This window comes from Pelodiscus sinensis, chromosome 17 (assembly GCF_052426305.1).
Source record: "Pelodiscus sinensis isolate ZL-2025 chromosome 17, ASM5242630v1, whole genome shotgun sequence".
NCBI classification, from domain to species: domain Eukaryota; kingdom Metazoa; phylum Chordata; order Testudines; family Trionychidae; genus Pelodiscus; species Pelodiscus sinensis.
In genome coordinates, this window is record NC_143068.1 from 26,118,605 (window position 1) to 26,140,189 (window position 21,585).

The 21,585-nt window shown below is 47.8% G+C and overlaps 1 protein-coding gene across 2 annotated transcripts in view; it reads right to left on the bottom strand.

The window, feature by feature from the left end:
* Positions 1-21,585, bottom strand: part of KCNS1 (potassium voltage-gated channel modifier subfamily S member 1) — a 27,782-nt gene continuing 6,197 nt past the window's right edge. For both annotated transcript variants that reach the window (XM_006132259.5, XM_075901273.2), the window contains exons 2-3: positions 19,324-20,316; positions 1-4,278 (exon numbers count right to left, since the gene is read on the bottom strand). In XM_006132259.5, coding sequence (XP_006132321.3) covers positions 3,823-4,278; positions 19,324-20,289 — 1,422 coding nt within the window. In that variant the 5' untranslated portion in view covers positions 20,290-20,316 and the 3' untranslated portion in view covers positions 1-3,822. The remainder of the gene's footprint in view (positions 4,279-19,323; positions 20,317-21,585) is intronic.

Sequence of the window (21,585 nt, forward strand, 5' to 3'; positions counted from 1 at the left end):
CAACTCTGATTTTCCATTTATTTCTGAGAGCTAATCGTGGGCTTGTTTGGTTTTTTCAGGGAACTTCCCTTGCCAGTTTGCAACTGGCTGGTTCCCCATTTATTCTAATGGCAAATTTCATTTTCTGTGTCTTGACCTATGTCATCAAAACTGTATCTCCTGGTGGCGAGTTATTGATCCTTTTTTGAAATTCCGTGTAAGATGTTTTACCAACAATTTCTTCTGTCGTTTAGTTGGTTGGAGTAAATGAAAAGTCTCTTACACGGGTCAACAGGCCAAATCCCTCCCTGTGTGATTCTCCTGAAGTCAATGTATGTGGTTTTTAATTGCTTCCTTCTGTGTTTATTCCTCTTTGCTACTGGCTGTTAGGGCAGAGACCAGTGATGAGTTTTCAGGGAAGTCTAGAGAACTGATGTCTTCATTGCCCTGGCTGCTGGTATCCCAGCTCTGGGAAGCAGAGGCCACTGGGAAAGGAACACTGCAGAGCTGAAATGGGATGTGTGTGGCTAGTCAGGATTTCAGAGGATGGGCTCAGCTGCATGTTGGAGCCCGAGAATGAAATTGCAGTGGGATACAGAGAAGAAGTGAGGGACATCAGCAGAGCTGTGTAGGAGTCCAGGGCTGGAATAGCATGATCAAGTCAGTGTTTTCTCAAGTAATGTTGTGCTGGTGAAAGTTGCAGGCAGACAGAGCATGACATTTTGCTAAACACACAGACCAGCAGTATCTGAGCTTCCCCCACCCCAATGAAGTACCCTCTTCCTTCTGCCAACGTGTCTCAGCCTTAACCCCAGGACTGCGTCAGGGACTGTTAAACCTCATCCATATTCACTGCTTAGCCTCACGGAGTGCTGACCCTGCCAGGGATTCCCCACTACCACCCTCACCTCCCGAGTTATTTGGGCAGCAGCTCCACGAGTGAGTTGGTAAATCAAAGAGTAGACACAGTAGCTGATGATTCCTTGTTTCAATCTGTGCACTGTGTCCTAGCTCAGCTCTGCTCTGCCAAAGGGAAACTCTGCTGTAAGGAACTGGGGATGCAGGAGCACTAAAGGACAAGGGTCTGGGCTTGCACACAGGGATCTGAGGAGCACAGTGACCATTCAAGCACATGCTGGTCAAATTAGTTCCTAAAAGTTAGGGATAAGAAGAGCAAAACCAGGCCTTGGCTGCTGCTAAAATTCTGACTCTGAAATAAAAAGTGTATCCTAGCAAAGATTTGGGGATGGACACTAGCCACTCCATGTGTGGGTGTGGGTTGGAGAGTGGGGCAAGACAATGCTAGAGGGGAGTTTCAGTGGGGTGGGTGTTGAAAGGACATGGGAGGCATTTGAAAAGCCTTGGAGGGTAACAGCAGATCAATGCACCTGAGGTTTGCTTCACTGTGTCACCAGCCTGCAGCAGACAGTCACTGCGCACAGATGAATGCCCAATACATGGCATTTCACCAGAGGAAGGGGACTGCGAGGATGAAGACAGAAAACACTGCTGGGATCACTGTAACACACAGAACTGGAGCATGTGTCTAGGTATAGGCCACGGTTTATCACTCTGCTTCAGGGCATCACGCATCCAGCAATGACACAGACTCTTCCTGCTACATCTGTCAAATCTCTTGCAAAGCTGCTGTCTGCTGGGCTGTCTTATCAGAGCACTAGCAACCTCCGCCAACAAACACACACTCTACACATCTCTTGGGGCAGATGTGGTGTGAGTGGTGGGTTTGCTGGCTGTCTGGCCAACACACACCAGGCCAGTTTCGCACAGGGTATGCCATGTGCCTCAGTGCTAGGCCGGGAAACTTGTAGGGAATGCTGGCAAACAAGGAGTTCTCTCCAGCCTGAGCGCTCTCTTAGGACTTCCCACGCTGTGTCAGAGAGCCCAGGGCAAACCCAGCCTTCTGCATCTCTCCAGAACATTGCTCCTCGGGGGATGACGCTCTTAACACAGCAAGTGTCGTGACGGCCTGTCACTAATGAAAGCAAATGCATATGCTGAGATGAGGGTGCTTCCAAGGATACCTGAGGGTGACGCCAGATTCACCAGAAGAAAAACAGGATATCCTGTGTAACTCTCTCTCTTCCTCAGTCACCCCTCACCATAGTATCTGGCCCCGTTACCTTTATTGCACTTTTTCCCTCCTAATTATCCAGTGAGGCTCTGAAAGGCCAGGAGCAGCTTAGGCTCTTCCCAGGACTGAAGCTATAAGGAGGATGGGACTCAGTATTGTCTTAGCCCTGGTAGGATACCCACAAGGCAACCAACCAAGTCTGAGATGGGCTCACTCATCACACTCCATTGCTGCAGAGAATAGGGATGTAAATGGTTAACCCTTGCTGGCTCTGCTCTCAGGGAGCTGGCTTCATTGTGGGCTCTGAAGTATAAAGCTTATATAGGATCTTCAACGGTTAAATATAGGATCTTTAGCGGTTACACAGTTACATTTTTAAATGACTTTTTACATCCCTAGCCGAGAAGACATCATGGGGTTTTGAATTCCTTTGGCTGCTTTCCAGTTGTGAAACCTGTTGCAATTTCAATTTCACAGGAGGGGAAGAGGGACTGGGGGCTAAACATTATGGGTATGTCTAAATTACAGAGATTTTTTGAAAAAAAGTGGCCTTTTTTCAAAAAAACTTCATCCGTGTCTAGACTGCCGTCACGTTCTTTCGAAATTAAATTGAAAGAATGCGGCCTTTTTTTCGACAGCGGTAAACCTACTTTTACCAGGAAGAATGTCTTTTTTCAAAAGAGCTCTTTTGAAAAAAGGCATTCTTGACCGCAAACAGGGCTTTTTTGAAAGAGAGTGTCCAGATTGTCTGGGTGCTTCCTTTCAAAAAAGTGGCTCACTTTTTCGAAAGACTTGGGGCTGTCTAGACAGTCTTTTTCGAAAGAGGCTTATGGTCTAGACGTACCCTATGTGTTAACATTATGATGGACAGTGACAGAACATTAGGTTGCAGGATGATTGCCCTTAGCTAACTGAAGATCTTGGCAACCATTCCTGTAGGCCAGTTGGATACATTGAGGGCTCCCTGTTTCTTCCTTTGGTTTCCTTTTCTAAGGCCAAGTCTACACTAGACCTGGCAGCTCAGCTTGAGGTACGCAACTCCAGCTACGTCGAATATGTAGCTTTAGTCGGTTTTCCTTAAGCCGAGCTTGGGGGTTTCCCCACAGCAGGAGGCCGACGGGAGCAAACGCTCCCATCACCTTTCTTTCTCCTTGCAAAAGAAGAAGTATTGGACACTGGCAGGGGGACCCTCTGAATTCTGGAAGATTGATTGTGGCAGCTGCAATCTTCCTTTTAATGTAGGCAAGGCCTTCGTCCATTATGTTTAATCCCAGATTTCCTGGCACCCACTTATAGGTCATTTTGGGGGCACTTACAGCATTGCCATGAACACAGTAAATACGGTGATTCAAGAAGTGCCCAAATGGATATAGCTGCTGAGTGCTGCCCCATTCAAGACAGCAAACAGCTGGCACCTGATGGGCATACTGCTTTGAGCCCTTGGCTCTGAATGGCCCTTGCTCCACAGGGGATGAAATCCAACATTGTGATGTGTGCTAAGAGAGGCCAGCTGGATTTCTGGAGAGTTTGGATAACACAGAGTCATGCTTGTTCTAGATCTGGTAGCTTCATTGTCCTGGTAGGACAATGCGCTGTGTGAGCAGCATCTGCACTCTCTGCTTCTGTTCACTTCGCTGCGAGAGGCGGTGAGGGGAGAAGGGATAAGTAGCGTACAAGCCAGGTCCTTGCTGCCACACGTTGCCAGGACAGAGGGTGCCAGGGAGGAGCTGTACTCTCCTGTCTCAGTGCACTCAGTGTGCAGGAAGGGTGTCTCTGGTTAGATCATGGAACTCCTCTCTGCCTCCTTCCCAGAAGGCTTCCCCCAGAGCCTCCAAGTCATGGTTCTGGCTGGGATCATTCTCATAGTCCTTGGGTTCCTTCCTGTCGCTGTTCCGCACGGCAGCCTCCAGGGCCTTCTGCCTGCGGTAGAAGTGGGAGAACTTGTTGAAGATGATGGTGATGGGCAGAGCCACCACCAGGATCCCGCCCAGAATGCATCCCGAAGCTGCCAGCTTGCCGGCCACGGTCACCGGCACCACATCGCCGTAGCCCACAGTTGTCATGCTGACTGTCCCCCACCACCAGCAAGCAGGGATTGTGTCGAAACCCACGTCCTCTTCCTTTTCTGCTGTGTAGGCCACTCCGGAGAACACGGAGACTCCCACCGCCAGGTAGAGCAATAGGATGCCCACCTCTCTGTAACTATGCTGAAAGGCAAAGCAAAGGGAGAATCAGCAGAGGCCCAGATGCTGTCTGTAGGGTCAGAAAACAATACCTAATGGGTGTTAATACAAACCAGGTTTGCTTCTGGCATCCTTCCCTCTTGCTTCCTAATATTTCGCCTGGCTCTCCTGCCTCGTGTTCATTCCCTGGAGCTTTGCCTCTTTGCCTTGGTGTCACACGGGAAGGCAGGAATCCATTCCACTGAACTAGAACTAGCCGCCTCCCTCCCTACTGCGTGGCCTGTGGGCACCTAAATTGTTCCAGTGGATTTTGGGCTCCCCCCATGCAGGACAAGGGTATTTCTTTAGGAAAAGGGGATGCTGAGCTGAAAAGGGAGTCCTGCACTTGTTGGGTGGAGGTTGCTTTGTGGCTATTCTGTTTGCAAATGGAGTCTTGAGCCAGCTGCTGAGCTGAGTGTTCACTTGCCCTCTGCTCAAGAGCTTAGCACTCATGGAATTTCTACACTGAGCTACCGCTGGAGTCCAAATGGTCCAAGCACCCAGTGATGTGTTAGGCTAGACTCTGGTTTGTATGCAGCTGAGATGCAAACTGTCTGTACCATTTGTCAGGGACACAATTGATTTCCCGGTGGCGAATCAATAGCTGTCATTCTCTTCCCTTTCACTGCGGGTAAACCTGCATTCATAATAGGAAGCACCTCCCAGGAGCCAGGTGCTGGACAATGAGAAGCCATATATGGCTCAAGGAAAGGGCATGAGCTAGGCAAGGTTAGTGAGGTTTTTCTCTCATCATCTGTCACTGCCATTTTGTTGGAGGCTTCTCTGGGAGCCTCCAACCATCCTCTGCACCCCCTGTATGCTACCAGGCCCCATGAGGGATGGACCCATTCTTCTGCCAGAAAACAGTGGGTCACCATTGCTAAATTAGCTTCCTGGGGGGCGATGCAAGGCGCTCCCTGCCCCTGGGAGCAGAGCAGTCTGCCTTCTCAGCACTCCCAGCCCAGGAGGATTGGGGGAGAGCATTTTGTCTGATGTTACCCCCTACATTGCACAAGGCTTTGGGATTTTGGTGCTCTGCAGCCCCACAAACAGCTGTTCACTGCTGCTGTTCCAAGGGTCAAACACTCCCACTCACAGCCTGAGCAGGACCCGCAGACCGACGGGGCAGCTGTGATGGGCTTGGAAAGATCTGGGAGGGTGAAAGAGGCACAGGTGCAATTGCTGGGATGACGGCAGGCAGGCAGGCAGAGATTAGAATAGCACCAGAGACTCGCTTCCATGACCAGCAGCTCAGCCCTGCCCCCGTCCCACTCAGTCCAGCCATCCAGTGCACCCTGGCTACCAGTGCTGCCAGACCCCTCTGCCCCTGTGGCTCAGAAGTGAGGCATAGGCCTGGGAGGAAGGCCACAGGAGGGATAAAAGCGGAAGGCTTCACTTTAGTACAGATCATGCAGACCAGTGTTTTCAAACCCGGGGGCCTAAAGTTAGGCTCCCACATCCAGATGTAGGCACTTCAATGTACATGGCTGGATTTTTAGAGATGATGAATATCCACTGCTCCCCTGGACATGGAGCTGTTCCACTGGGGTCTCTGTCTCTGCTGTGGGAATCCCAAGAGATGGTCAAGGTGCAAGGCTGGTGGAGGGTTTGCTCCCGGCTGCCACACTGGGGCAAAGAGGAGCCCAGCAGGATGACTCTTCTGCTTGGCACCTGCCAGGTGCAAGTCTCAAGACCTGCTGCCTTGCACAGGCACCAACTGCCTTGAGCTGCTATCATGCCAACAGGCCATGTGTGTAGTATGTCTGTCCATCAATGTCATCGCTACATGTTGCACTGTCACACGGCAGGGCAAGAATAGCAGGTCTCATCAGAGGGGAGGAGTGCATGGTCACACGGGCTGAATGGAAGGATCCGGCAGCCCGCTCTTTATAGGCAGGGACTAAGCCACAGCGAGGGAAGGACTGTGGCAGTGTATGGAAATCAGAACAGAGCGGTGCAGACAGCTCAGAGATACAGATCTCATCCTTTGCAACATGGAGATAGAGGGCAGTGAGGGGAGGCTGCTACAAGAGGAACCAGTCAAGGCACAAGAATCCAGAGATCAATGCAGTAGGGAAAGGGTTACAGAAAATAAAATCTCTGGGTACGGCTGTAATTTACACCTGAACTAATGGGAGGCAGCCATCTGAATCAATACTCTATGCTAACCTTTTTAAACCAATCATTACTTTACTTTCAGCTTCTTCTCCTTGGCCTTTGGGGAGCCAAAAAAAACCAACGTTTCCAGTGTATGGAGGAGAAGAAAAATATTCCTTACAGCAGAGCTTCTAAATAGAGGGCTTTCCCAGCCCTCCCCCACTGCTAATGTGGTCTCGTCCTGTTCTGGGCCCCCCACTACAGAAAGGATGTGGACACACTGGAGAGAGTCCAGCGTGATTGGGGGGCTGGAGCACATGACCTATGAGGAGAGACTGAGGGATTTGGGTGTGTTTAGTCTGCAGAAGAGAAGAGTGAGGGGGGATTTGATAGCAGCCTTCAACTTCCTGAAGAGAGGTTCTAAAGAGGATGGAGAGAGGCTGTTCTCAGTGGTGACAGATGGCAGACCAAGGAGCAATGGTCTCAAGTTGTAGTGGGAAAGGTCTAGGTTGGATATTAGAAAAAAATTATTTCACTAGGAGGATGGTGAAGCACTGGAATGGGTTCCCTAGGGAGGTGATGGAATCTTCATCCCTAGAGGTTTTAAGTCCCGGCTTAACAAAGCCCTGGCTGGGATGATTTAGTTGGGGCTGGTCCTGCTTTGGGCATGTGGTAGGACTCGATGCCCTCCTGAGCTCTCTTCCAGCCCTAGGATTCTATTATTCTAATTACACTAAGACACATTCTCCTACCTTGGCAGGACTCTGGGGGTATGTCTACATTGCATGCTTATTTCGGAATAAGCTATTCCGGAATAGTAATTCTGAAATAGCTTATTTCGAAATAGCACGTCTACACTGCAAGGAAGCCTCAAAATTAGTCCAAGGCAGGCTTCCCTAATGTAGACATGCTATCTTGATTTAGAGCCCTAGGAGGCACTGGGGAGGAATAACTTAGAATGGCCCTAGTGGGGGCTATTTTGAAATAGCAGCAGTGGAGCATCTACACATGCCTTATTTCGAAATAGCTATTTTGGAATAGGCATTATTCCTCATAGAATGAGGTTTACAGATTTCAGAATAAGCCGTGTTATTTCGGAATAACAGAATTGCTGTGTAGACACTTGTTTTGTTATTTCAGAATAACGCTAGTTATCTCGAAATAACGGTGCAGTGTAGATACAGCCTGGGATTCTAATGGGAAGTTTCTCCCCCACTGAAACTATTTTCTTGTGGTAATGGCAAGAGAGGAAGCCTTGTATTCTTGGGAAGGAATTGGAGAGAGGGGGACTGCTCTTAGCAATGGAAGGGCTGTTTGCTTCAGAAACACCCATTCCTTCCCAACGTTGGAGAAACAGCTAATGGGAGCTGTACTGAGGGAATTGATGGCCCCACTCTGTTCTTCTGAGCGTAATGACGTCTTCGAACCCCTCAAATAAGCACATGCTTTTGGTGGAGATTTATTTCTATGCACTTGGCAACATTTGCTGCATGATTCCGAGAGGTGACAGGCAGAGTGACAGCTTCTTCCCCTTAACAACCTCCTTGCTTAAACACGGGCAGGCTGCTTTTGACAGAAGCATGTCATCTGTTGGCACTTACGAGCCCTGGGGAGAGTTACCTGGCTCTGATCTGGAATCCTTTCCTCAGTCATGGCTCATCAAGGCAGGACAGGAAAATGATGGAAATCTTTAGAGAGGGGATGTTTTCTCAAGGGCTTGTTTACATAGGTGAGCCACACTGGTATGGCTTAAGATGTGAATTTAAACTGATAGTTAAACCTGTATAGAGCCGCCCTGTCCATAGAATGGTTCGGGGTGGCTACCTCAGGCCCTGCGCTTTGGGGGGCCCTGTGGCAGCCACCTGAACAGTTCTGTGGATGGGACCTACAGGGCTCAGAGTGGCCTGGGGTACCTGGGGTGGGGCAACAGCAGGGATTGGGCCCCCCACCCTTGCACTCACCATGGTGGCAGCAAGCAAAGTGACCTGACTCCTGCCCCAGCGGTGCAGGACTCGGGGAGCAGACGGGAACAATCTGGGGCCGAGATTCCCTACTCCCTGCCACTGCCGTGAAGTGGGATGCAGTGGGCTGGGAGATGGGCAGCAGGGCAGAGCAGGTTGCTGGGTCACTCCAGCTCCTGCTGTGGTGAGTGTGGGGTCCCAAACCCTGCTGTGACCCCATGACAGTCCCCTCCCCTCCAAAATCCCCAGTTTGTGTAGCTCGGGAAGAAGGGATTTCGAGGAAAGAATGCAATGGGAGTGGGAGAGGGCAGAGCAGGGTGGGAAGAGGCAGGGTGGGGTCAGGGCTGGGGCAGGGGAGCACAGGGCCCTTTGCCCCCAGGGACAGCCCTGAACCTGGACCAAAGGCCACGTGGACACTCATTTCAGGGTAAGAGTGGCTGCATTTGCTTACACTTAGATTGACTAGGAACTCGTTTCACTGAACAGAAATAAAGCACTTTCCTAGTTCAGCGGGCCAGCAAAATTAACGACAATACGTTTTTTTCCAAGTATATTAGGAACAGAAAGACTCCTGACAATGGTATTGGTGCATTATTAAACGGAAATGGTGGAATTATCACTAATAATGCAGAAAAGGCAGAAGCGTTCACTAATATTTCTATGGGTAGGTCTAGACAACATGACTCCGTCGATGGAGCCATGTAAAATAGTTTACTCGGCATAGTCAACGAAGCGGGGCTTTAAATAATCCCCGCTTTATTAAAATAAAAATGGCCACCGCGCTGTGCTTAGGCTTACCGGAGTGGTCGACAAAGGCTTCCCTTGTCGACCGTGCTGCGTCTAGACTACCGCGCTGTGCTGGATCAGCTGATCGTCGGCACAGCACGGTGGCCATTTTTATTTTAATGAAGCGGGGATTATTTAAATCCCAGCTTCATTGACTATGCCGAGTAAACTATTTTACATGGTTCCATCGATGGAGACATGCAGTCTAGACGTACCCTATATGTGGAGGGGGGTAATGATGTACAGTACTCATATCCTATGATAACACCCTTTCTGTCCATTCCCTACCTGCTGTTTAACAGCCTCCTAAATTGAATCATTTTGCAATAAACAGACCCAGATCACTTACATCCCAGTTATAAATAAGGTGACAGAGGAGCACAGTGAGTCATTAATGTTGATGTTCAATAAATCTTGGAATACTGGAGAAGTAATACTGGAGGAAAACTTAACAGTGTGCCCATATTTTAAAAAGATAAGCAGAATGACTTGGGTAATTTTACCTCTGTATTTGGCTCTGTGAATACTATGTCCAGTTCTGATGGCCACAGTTCAAAACAGGAAGTTGGAAAAATTGGAGAGGGTTCAGAGAAAAGCCCAGAGAATGATTAAAGGATTAGAAAACCTGCCTTATAATGATAAACCCAAGGGCTGTGTCTAGACTGGCCAGTTTTTCCAGAAAATCAGCCGCTTTTCCGGAAAAACTTGCCAGCTGTCTACACTGGCCGCTTGAATTTCTGCAAAAGCACTGACTTCCTACTGTAAGAAATCAGTGCTTCTTGCGGAAATACTATTCTGCTCCCGTTCAGGCAAAAGTCCCTTTTGCGCAAAGCTTTTGTGCAAACGGGCCAGTGTAGACAGCTCAGATTTGTTTTCCTCAAAAAAGCCCCGATCATGAAAATGGCCATCGGGGCTTTTTTGCGGAAAATCGCATCTAGATTGGCACGGACGCTTTTCCGCAAAAAGTGCTTTTGCGGAAAAGCGTCCGTGCCAATCTAGACGCTCTGTTCCAAAAATGCTTTTAAAGGAAAACTTTTCCGTTAAAATCATTTTTGGAAAATCATGCCAATCTAGATGCAGCCAAGGAGCTCCATCTATTTAGCTGAAGAAAGAGAAGGCCAAGGGGTGACTCGATGTAGCTACAAAGCTCAGAGGTATGAAAAATTCACACCAGAGACCTGTTTCTATGATGATCTAGCCCCCCACATAGACACAGCTAGTTAATGGAATCATTTTTCCATTGACCTAGCTACTTGCTTGCAGGGGTGGATAATCTGCAATAATGGGAAACCCCTTTTGTCACTGTGGAATGTGTCTACATCATGGCGCTACAGTGCTGTACTTGTACTACTTCAGCACCTGTAATGTAGACATGGTCTTAGCCCTACTCAAGTTTCACCATGTGTCCCAGTGCTTTGGATAGTAGCTTCCTATTGTTTCCAGCTATCACACAATAAAGATGTATTTAATTGCTCCTTCAATTTTGCCTGAATGAACGGTGCTTAGGCTTTAACCAGGTCTGCAACTGCCTCTAGATCAGTGGCCTGCTGAATGGCATCTATTAACAACTTTCAGCAGAACAAAATTAAATAAAATGGGATTTATCACCATTCACTTTCCCTCTCTTCCTGCTCCCCTTGTATCATGCCTGTTCCCTCAATGGAAACACAGTTCCCAACACTCCAAGAACTTCAGAGATGGAAGAGTCACTCTCTCCTCCTCAGCCTTATTCAATACACTTCTTTCCTATGTTCATTTTGTGTAAGTGAAAGATACTGATATGACATTGGTTTATCCATAGGGCAGCACCCCCTAACCCTTCTAACTAGTCTGACTTCCCACAGACATTTCAACATCACTTAGGATATGTCTACACAGCAGGGCTAAATTCAAAATAAGCTACGCAACTTGAGCAACGTTAATTGTGTAGCTTAAGTTGAAATAGCTTATTTCGAAATAGAGCACTCTTGCCCCGACTTCCCTTACTCCTCATATAATGAAGTTTACAGAAGTCAGAATATGAAGGCCGTTATTTTGAATTTATTTTGAAATAATGGGCTTGCTGTGTAGATGTGCCATATGTTGTTTCAAAATAATGCTGCTGTGTAGATGTACTCTTAGGCGACATTTACATTGGGGGATTCTTGCCGGGTGTCTACACCGCACACGTGTTCTTGCACAAGTAAATTTACAGTACAGCGTCAGAAAACAGGGCTTCTTCCGGAACAGTTATTCCTCTCCCCACGAGGAATAAACCCTCTTGCACAAGAGCTCTGTGAAGTTTATCCCTCCCCCCAGTAAAGTACTAGATGCTAGCTAAAACAGAGAAAATTCCCCTTCTCTTCCACTCATCATCCTAAGTCGAGTGCCGGAGAGGTGTTTCAAGGCCTCCACCCCACAAAAGCCCCTTATTCAAAGACAACGGAGGGGAAACACTGGCTCAGCCTTACTCTTGCCTCCAAACCAAAGAAGTGGCACTGAGAGGAAAGCATACCAGATTCCGAACTAACACAGGACTGGCAAGGACTTTATGAGCTGCTGCCAGTGAGACCACAGCTATACGCTCTGCACCTGCCTGCTGCCTAGGGAAAGAGACAGGGCTCCTGTAAGGGTTTCCATGCAGTGCTGAGGAATCATGCCACTTCCCTGCCCCAGATCTTTAGAGGCGATGGTATCTCTCATTGGTGAGTCAGTATCACATATACGTATAACAGAACAGCTCATTCAAATGGACCCTTTCATAAAGTCAACAGTAAGGTTACAGTGCAGACACACCCACTGGGGAGTGTGGAAGTGTGAGACTTCCCCTGTCGTGTCATGCTGAACTTAAGGCATTGGGTCTGCCAAGAGCAGCATTCAGACCCACATAGTGTTACGTTTCTCACTCATACCTAAAATACTGCCTCGTAGGCAGGTATCATTGGCCGCTGCAGAAGACTCGCAGGAGCCTGAACACTACCAACAGGCAGCAGCTGATCTCACAAGGTGCATTGCTCATGGTGTGTTTCCATGGCTTGGGAACAGTTCTGAGAGGGATATAAATGAGGGGAATAGAACAAAAAGCACCATGCTTACCTACTGTGCTGTACACACGAGAGAACCATAGCCAGCATCTGAAAGGGGTATGGAGAAAGAGGAGGCCCCAGAGCAGTGATGTGCAACCCTGATTAGAGAGTGGGCCACCTGAGTGACTCTTTTCCATCTCAGTTTTGGTAACTGCACTTGTGTGCCTAGAATGTGTGGGGTGTGTCATCTGAACTGTAGCAGAGCTTTGACTGGATGCAGAGGGAGTTCACAGCACTCGTGATCAATGCTGTGTGCAACCAACATGAGCCTCACTTCATGAGACCCCTGGCTTTACGCGCGAGCTACTTTAGTAATATCAGTAGGAAAAAGATTACGTGGATGGAAACCAGTGGAATCTGGCAGCCTGACACGAGGGCAATGCTAAACAAAATGTCTTGTGGGCCACACGTAGAACCCTGATAGACCACACGTTGCCCACCTCTGCCCTAGAGTTGAATATCAAGTGTTGGGAATTACACCATGCGCAAAGGGCTATGTAGCCCACACGCTTATTGGGTGTGGTTCTCTGTCTTATGTAGTGGCATTTACACCATTTACAAAGATAGAGAGTTTCCTCTACAGCAGTGGTCTCCAACCTTTTTAAACCCAAGATCACTTTTTAAATCTCAGAAGAGGCGAAGATCTACCGCCCTCCCCCTCCCCTTCCCCTTCCTTGAAGCCCCGCCCTCTCTATTCTCCTCCTGTCCATCACTTGCTATCCCCAGCCCTTACTTACACACTCTGATAAACAGTTTATTTTTAAATTATGCGATACATACAATTAAAATCACGTGTTTATAGTTATGAAATAAATGGTCTGTTTTTTATTCATGCTATTTAAATCTAAAATGAAGCATTTATAATTACACATTTTGTGGGAACAGAGTACTGTGGCTGGGAGTAGGGGAGGGCGAACAGGGTGGTGGGAGGGTAGAGGACAGGATTCTGCAGCAGGGGACAGAGTGCCAGTGGAGACAGAGTTCGGTGAGTGGGGACGGGAGTAGGGACAGAATTCGGGGAGTGGGGACGCGAATGGGGACAGAGTTCAGGGAGTGGGGACGGGAGTAGGGACAGAATTTAGGGAGTGGGGACGTGAATGGGGACAGAGTTCGGGGAGTGGGGACGCGAATGGGGACAGCATTCTGTAGTTGGGGACAGGTGAGTGGGGACAGTTCTGTAGCTGGGGACAGAGTTCGGGGTGTGGGGACAGGAATGGGGACAGCATTCTGTAGTTGAAGTGCTTTTGCACAAGAGCATCCATGCCAGTGTAGAAGCTCTCTTGTGCAAGAAAGCTCTGATGGCTATTTTAACCATACGGCTTTCTTGCGCAAGAAATTCATGTTGCCTGTCTACACTGGCCTCTTGCGCAAGAACAGTTGCGCAAGAGGGCTTATTCCTGAGTGGGAGCATCATAGTTCTTGTGCAAGAAGCCCTGATTTTATACAGTAGAACGTCAGTTTACTTGCGCAAGAACACACGGCCAGTGTAGACAGGCAGCAAGTTTTTGCGCAAGAGCGGCTGCTTTGGCGCAAGATCGCACCAGTGTAGACCCAGCCGTAGTGACAGCCAGCTGGCTTTTAGCTCAAGCTGTAGAGGCACTAAGCTCCAGAGGTCCCAGGTTCAGGTCTGCCTGTCGGTGTCACACATGGCACTAGAGAATAATTATTTCCAGCAACCTTGGAAACATGCACTGGCCACATCAGATTCAAGGGCTCCCTGCTCATGTTTGAGCAATTTATTAACATGATTCTATGACAAGGTTACCTATGATAGCAGGGGCTGGACTTAATGAGCCAGCAGTTCCCTTCCAGTCCTATGTGCTGTCTGGGTAGCATCGGCAGCTTAGACACTGGGAAAAACTGACATAGCAGTTACTTCCCCTATTAGCTGTGATGTGGCTTCTACCAACTTGCTTTTCACCTACTGGAGGAAGGAAATCAAAATTCGGATGTTCAGGCATCCAGCAGCTGGGCGTTGTTTTATTGGACTGTACTGTTTAGCCATTAAACAGTGTTTAGAGATACAGATGCTCCTAAAGAAAATAGAAGAACAAGCGACTTGGGGGAAAGGACTTCCATGGTCAAGACGAAAGAATAAGGAGGCTGATTCACAGCAGAATTCAAACAAGGCTTTGCTTACATTGCAGCCAGTAACTGCTCGGCTCCTGCCTATAATTTCTAGAAGGAACAATCTAATCTTCCTCTTCCATCACCTGTGGCTGTGGATGTCAAAGTGACATCCACTGGGGAAAGCTAGGTCAACGTGTGCAATGCAGCCTCTGATTTTCAGGGACTTACCCACCGGCTATAAAACACTTGCTCCAAGCTGGAGCATAGCAGCACCTCCAAAGGCCCCACCTGGCAGCAATAAAGAGAGCAAGTCTGTTTATAATTTTTAAAGAGTATCTGTTTAGCTGCTGGGAGTTACTGGGGAGCAAGAAAAGGAGCAGTCGAGTGATTCTGTAACTCAGACATTTCAGCATCACAAACCATGGCCAGGACGACAATACAGGGGCTCGTGGAATCTAAGATTGTCATGTTTGGAAATTGGCTGCTGCCTGTGCACAGTCTTTTGTTTTCAAAGTGCTTTGTGCATTGGTAACTCCATAGGAACACAGCTGCATCTAGTGACTGTTTGCACGAGAGACTACGTCGGCTTGGAAGAAATTACTATAATCACCCCGATACCAGCTGCTTTAGAAGACTCCCTACTATGCAACTACTGTAGCTAAGCTAACTGGCTCTGATGATATCGGAGCCCTAAAGCCAGAGAGGTTTCCCAATAAGTGGGCTTCGTATGAGTCATGCTCAGCCTTTTTCAAAGGAGCACACAGGATATTTTTCTGTAATGCAATAAAGGAAAATCAGATGCAGCTCAGCTCACATTTTGAGATGTCAGGGTGATGATACAGATGAATAAACAAAAAGGGCTGCATTGTGAAGACTGGAAGTTGCTCCTTGGCATAGTCTGCTGTGCCCATGTGGTGTAAGACTCTGGTATCATGGTCCCTGCGTTGGCACAGGGGAGAATTAAGGGGAGGAAGGATGCTCTCCTGGAAAGATCACTGGACTGAGACTCTTGAGACTTGGTGCATTTCCTGGCTTAGCTGTAGACATCCTGTCTGACTTTTGTAAATCTAGCCCTAGTGACTTGCCCAGCATATTTAGGCTCTAAAGATAGATTCATACATGGATTTACAAAAGCAGCTGAATAAGGCTCCCCCGCTGACTTTCAATGAGAATTAGGCACCTTGCCTGTATCCGAAGAACATGATAACTGCATCCAATATCACAAACTGGCCTTTCAAGCCCAGCCGGGATGAATTAGAGCACAGAGGTTCTCTGATATTTGCTGCCACTGCTGCCTCACTGGCAGCATCCCCTACAAGTCAGTCTCACACAGGCAGCCGCTTAGCAGCATGGAGTGTCAGGGCCAATTGCTCAGAAAGAGTCAATACAAATGAGAGGTTGGAGGGACAGAATAAAGTACAATATCCTGGAGCAGACAATGGGGAGGGGTAGCTAGGTCTCTCTTGTAGCAGATCCTCTTTCACGTGGGCTCTTGTCTCCGGGACAAGGCTTTGTCAAAACTAACATCTGGATCCAAAGACTACAGAAGGCGATGGCAAGGCTCATTACTTTAATGGGCTTTTGATCAGGCCACAGGTGATTTGACAACCATCCAGCGTTTCTTTACAATAAACACAACAGCAGATATCATTGTGGCACTAATGCTAATCAGTCCACTTGCTAAAGATACCAACTCCCTACTTCCCTCTTACGTCAATAGGATTTCATTCTCTTGCAGCATGGAAGAAATGAATGTTAACAGTACTTCAATTTGTGCATCCAGTAAATAAAAACTCAAATCTGATGCAAATCTGGTCTGGTGTTTTCAGTGAGCTTTCAATCTCTCCCAAATGGATGTGATTGGATCAAAAGTAGACCAAGAGAGACTTTGCAAACATCATTTAGTGGCTCAGGCTGAGTCAATGCCCAGGAAAATCCCAGTTCCTCAGGCTTTGCCCCCTGCATAACAACATACAAGTAGCCTGTCAGTCCCTGCTCTGTCATTGTCTTTCACACCTAGCTGCAACACAGAAAGAGTTCAGGGAGAATTTCCCACATGTATAGCTTTATTGGAATTCTGCAACCAAGAATGTAACCATTTTACATTCTGTTTATAGCCATCTTTTGCCAGAGTCCTCAGCTAAATGCTCGCTTTTGAGCTAGGTTTTCAGAAAGAAATGTGTTTTTTGTAATCTACTTAAGTAACAAAAACAGATATTACTTTGCAAAGAGCCTCCCTTAAACCACTTGAAAACATGGGAATTAGACATGGTGTGTTTCAGGCCTTTATAACATGTTTGTGATTTTAAATCAGACTATTTTTCAAGTGTGCTGGTCTGGGTTGGAGGCCTTTGACCATACATTGCAGAACCACATATGGAAATCATACTCTAGGTCCCTTGCATTATTTTTGTCTCTGTGAATGTTCAAGAATCAGTCTTCCCAGTTTTTCAGGTTTGGCAGCCATTCCACCACTCTCAATGCAGTCCTTTGTGACCATGGGTCGCTTTTGGGGTGTCTGCCACTCTACTGAAAAATAAGAAATGAAAAGAGTTAAAAGCCATAGTGATACCCCAACTATCCCTATGAATTCCAGAATTTATTATTTGTATTGCAGGAGTGACTATGAGTCCCACCCATGGACCAGGGTGCGTCCTATTGTGCCACGTGCCATACAAATATGCTAAGGGGCAATTTCAATTCAATTTTGAATTCTAATACTGTCCTGAAGGAAGGGACTGTCTCCTTGGCTGGAGATGGCAAAGTACATAACAATAGACATTCACAGACGCTTAGGAAAATAAGGGTACATGGTATTGACAAGTTAATGTAGGTGCATGGGGCAGTCATTTTGTGTGACTAACTATGGAGACCAGACCTTTGGAAACAACTCTTTACAGAGAGACCCATCAAGTGGGAATGAGAGAAAACAAGAGGGAAGTTTGATAAATTTGCACTGGTGAGCTATTCACATGAATGAGGATATTGGAAGATCAGCTGTATGTGTGAGTCTCTGTGGGAGTGGAAACAAAGATGCATAGCCTTACTCTTTGAATTTTTGCTATGTGGATTTTTTTTTACATAGCTGCCAAGAACTGGGGGAAATAAGGGCTGAGATTAATTGCTATCTCCATTAGCTTTCTAAAGATGTATTTGTTGTCTGATGGTAGGGGGAGTGGGCAGTACAGTTATTCCCCTAACTCTTCTGGAACATGGTAGTTTAGATGTACATCACTCTGCTGGCAAAAAGGGACTAGAACTGTTTCATGGAACATTAACGAGAAAGACAATGAAACGTGTCAGCGGGTAGAGAAAAGCTGCCTCAGTCTGGCACATGGGCTGCAGGGATTCAAAGGAAAGGTTTTGGCCACAGGGCCCAATATGGAATTTCTTTTACAATAAGAGTCTCCAATATTTACACTATACATGATTGCTATTGGGATGATTAATTGTTTGTATTGCAGTCATGTGTGGGAGCTCCAGACAAGTAGAGAGCTGACCTAGAGGAATTACAGCAGGATTGAACTGCCTGGGCTGGGTTCAGCAGCTGCTTGTTATGTGATTGTGAATGGAGAATGGGGAGGGGGCGGATTGATATGGCCAGGAGGAGAGTGGAGACCGAGTGATAGGGCTGGCGATTTCCACCTCATGAGGCTGGTTGTCCCTATAGGGCCACCAATGGCAGGGTTTGTAATGGATCCTGAAAGCTCTTCCCCAGCCCCCCTCAGTTCACTCAACAATAAAGAGCTGCATACCTGCTGTAGAGGGCCCCTACTGTGAAGGCTCCACTTCTTCCTGTCAGACTTGCTTAACGGCTGTCTCTTCTGCTGTGTCTGAATCCAGGTCCCCTCAAATTGGTCCTGCATCGGCCAGTCTGGTCTTTGTCCCGCTGGACTGCTCAGGATAGGGTACCAGTGTACTTCAGTTCAGCCCTCAGAATTGCACAAGGCACCTCTGCGCCAGCCTGAGAGACTGCAGACTGTGTTGAAGGGCAAGTGCCAAGAATTCAAGCCCATTTCTTTGTAAAAAAAACTATGTTTTTGGCCTTGGTCTTTTGGCCCTCCTTCAGTCTTTTGGCCTTCTCTGTATACCACACCGAGTGGTGCCCACCTCAGCCACTCAAGCACTGCGAGCGACTGAGCTGAGCTGGCCCAAGATCTTCTCATCTCCCTAGAGGGAGGGAGACCAATACTTGAGTGTTGGCCTCAGGTGAGCTGGCAGCATGCTCCTAGGAAGGCCTTTCCTCAGCCATGCTGGAGACAGAAGTAGAGCGAAGCTGAAGAAGCTGGGTTCTGGGAGTAGGATGCACAGCTGAGCTCCGTGGTGCATGCCGTATTATTAGAACATGAAGTGGCTTCTGGCTAGCGTGGCCCCAGTGCAGCCCATAGAATATATAGGAAAGCTGAACCCAGGAACTATTCACACCACTGGGTCTACTACACCTGTGCTTTCTGACCACACTGGTACTCTACTGGCAGAGACTGGCATGCTGGAGTACCACAAAGCCAGGGCCAAGAATGAATGCTGGTGCACCTTTGGGAGCTGTGTACATGGATGTAAGTGCCTATGGCACCTAAGGGAACACACAGTGCCTAGCCTACCAGATTTTTTTGGTATATCACAAAGTTTGTGACACTGTTCTATGGAATCTTCCAGCTTCCACTAGCTGGGGACATGGGTGGAAGTATTGTAGATACTGGGGATGTTAATGGCTAACCGGTTAAGTGGTAAGTCTCACCCTTAACAGGTGAGGCTTACTGGTAATGATTAACCGATAGGGGTTGGAGCAGCCGCCCACCTCCATGGGCCCACCACAGGCAGGAGCACTCCAGCCTGGCCTGAGCAGCCCCTGTCCATGGCAGGGGGGACTGCTCCACCAGTCCCTCCACCTCCTCCCCCATTTAATTGGAACTTAACATTTAACCAGTTAACCAATTAAATGGGATTTTACATCCCTAATAGATACCTCTATCAGCTACATTTTACTGCAATAGCAAATATTTCATGCCTAAACAGAAAAGCAATAGATAAGAATATAAAGCAGCATTTACCTTCAAGGTGGCCCCTAGCGACCTCAGTCCAGTTGAATGCCGAGCCAGTTTCAGCACCCGGAATATCCTCATGAGCCGGAACACCTGCACCACCTTGCCCAGGTTCCCCAGCTCTGAGTCACTGCCCAGAGTCACTTCCACCAAGAGGGTGAAGTAAAAGGGCAGCACTGAGACAATGTCAATCAGGTTCAGCGGGTGCTTGAAAAACTTCCTCAGGTTGGGTGCAAGGAGCAGGCGGGAGGACACTTCAAAGGTGAACCAAGCGATGCAGAAATACTCCAGGTTGTGCAGGATGGGGTCATCTAGCAAGTTGTCGTTCTCGTCGAGCACCTGGTACTCAGACATGCTGTGGATGCACATGGTGGCGATGGAAACAAGCACCACGCTTATGGACACGAAGCTGAAGAGTTTGCTGGGGATGGAGTAGCCTGGGTTCTCCATGGTGAGCCAGAGGCGCTTGCGCAAGTTGCCGCAGCGCAGGGTGCTGTAGCGGAGCAGGTCATGGTTGAAATCCAAGATCTCATCCGGGGATGTGTCCACGCTGCTGACCTCACTCTCGTCGTCCCAGTTGTAGTGCCGGCTCTCCAGCTTGCGCTCATGGTAGCGGTAGCTGCAGCAGGAGTCCAGGAAGAACTCGTTGATGCCCCAGTACTCTATTTCCTGGCAGAAGGAGAAGACACACAGCTCCTCCATGACATGCAGCTTCCCGGTCTGGTAGAAGTGCAGCACATATAGGAAGAAGCCAGGGTTTCTATCAAAGTAGAACTCCCTGGCACTCACATCATAGTCATCACAGAGCTGCAGGATGGACTCCTCCGAGTCGCACAACAGCAAACGCCCCAGCCGGGTGTTGGGGAATTTAGAGAGAGCACTGGAACTGAGCCTCCGTCGCAGACCCCCGACATTAATGTTGATGACATCGTCCTCAAAATCAGCATCCCAATAGTTTAAGGTCTTGTTGACCATGATCAGTGGAGCTGCTGCTGGTTCAGCCTGCAGATAATATACAGTGCAGCAGAAGTAAAGAGGTACCATCTCTTTATACAGTGGTCTTTTTAAAAAGTGCTGTTCAGCTAAATGTCATTAACTAGATACATACTGGGTGGCAATGGATTAATTTCCCCTTTGTTTTTAAAGATGATCTGCAAAGGACTTAAAATGGGGGGATTTTTTCTTCTGGAGAGGTTCCCCCACCCTGTCTGCTTCTTTCTCTTTTACCTTCGAAATGTGAGACTCCGTTTTTGTTGAGGGCTACCGAGACATAAGGGATTTTACTTTGACTCCCAGGCCTTTACTTGAAAGGATGGAGGGGGTTTCTCCTGTTCAAAGTGATAATTAACTATTGATGTCATATAGGGTTTATTCTCTACCCAAAAGAAAACAGTACAGGCAATCCCCGGGTTACATGGATCTGACTTACATCGGATCCCTACTTACAGACGGGGTGAGGCAACCCCGCACTAGCTGCTTCCCCCCAGCAGACCAGGGAGACGCAAAGCTAGCGCCCCTCCCCCCAGCAGACCAGGGAGACGCGAAGCGGCTTTTCTCAGCAGACACCTCAGCTTGAGAATAAAGGACTGAGGGAAGTGAGGTGTGGGAGAATAAAACTGAGCTCTGGAGAAATGTTTGGCTAGAGTTTCCCCTACAATATGTACCAGTTCCGACTTACATACAAATTCAACTTAAGAACAAACCTACAGTCCCTATCTTGTACGTAACCCAGGGACTGCCTGTATTACTAAAAAAAAACCTCTCTCCCATTTTATAGATTAAAGTTTATGCTGTCAGCTCTTGCAACATCACCATTTTCATCAATTTTCTAGTCACAGAGCCTTCAGAATTTTTTACTTTCGCATTAGATCTGGTGGAAAAAATGTCATCGTCCATCAGGAAATAGAGTTTAATCACAATCAGAATGTTTCATAGGAAGGTGCTTATTTCAATGACATTTTTTGCTGGAAAATTTGCCACTAGTTAATTACATTTGCCACAAGAAATGATGAAAGTGCAGAAATTAAAGTAATATAGACCCACTTTAAGAGGGTCTACCTTGGTTCGGCTTGTGAACTATCAAAACTGTGCACCTGGATACACTTTAAAAGATTCCGCAGGTGTCAGAATCTGCATCCATAAAGCCCACCAGGGCAAATAGAATTTGCACACAAAAGCTAATGTTAGAATTCTATTAAGCTCACATGTGGAGTTTGCAATGCAAGATGCGCACAATGCTATCCAAAGTTGTCCTTCGGGGGGGAGAGGGGC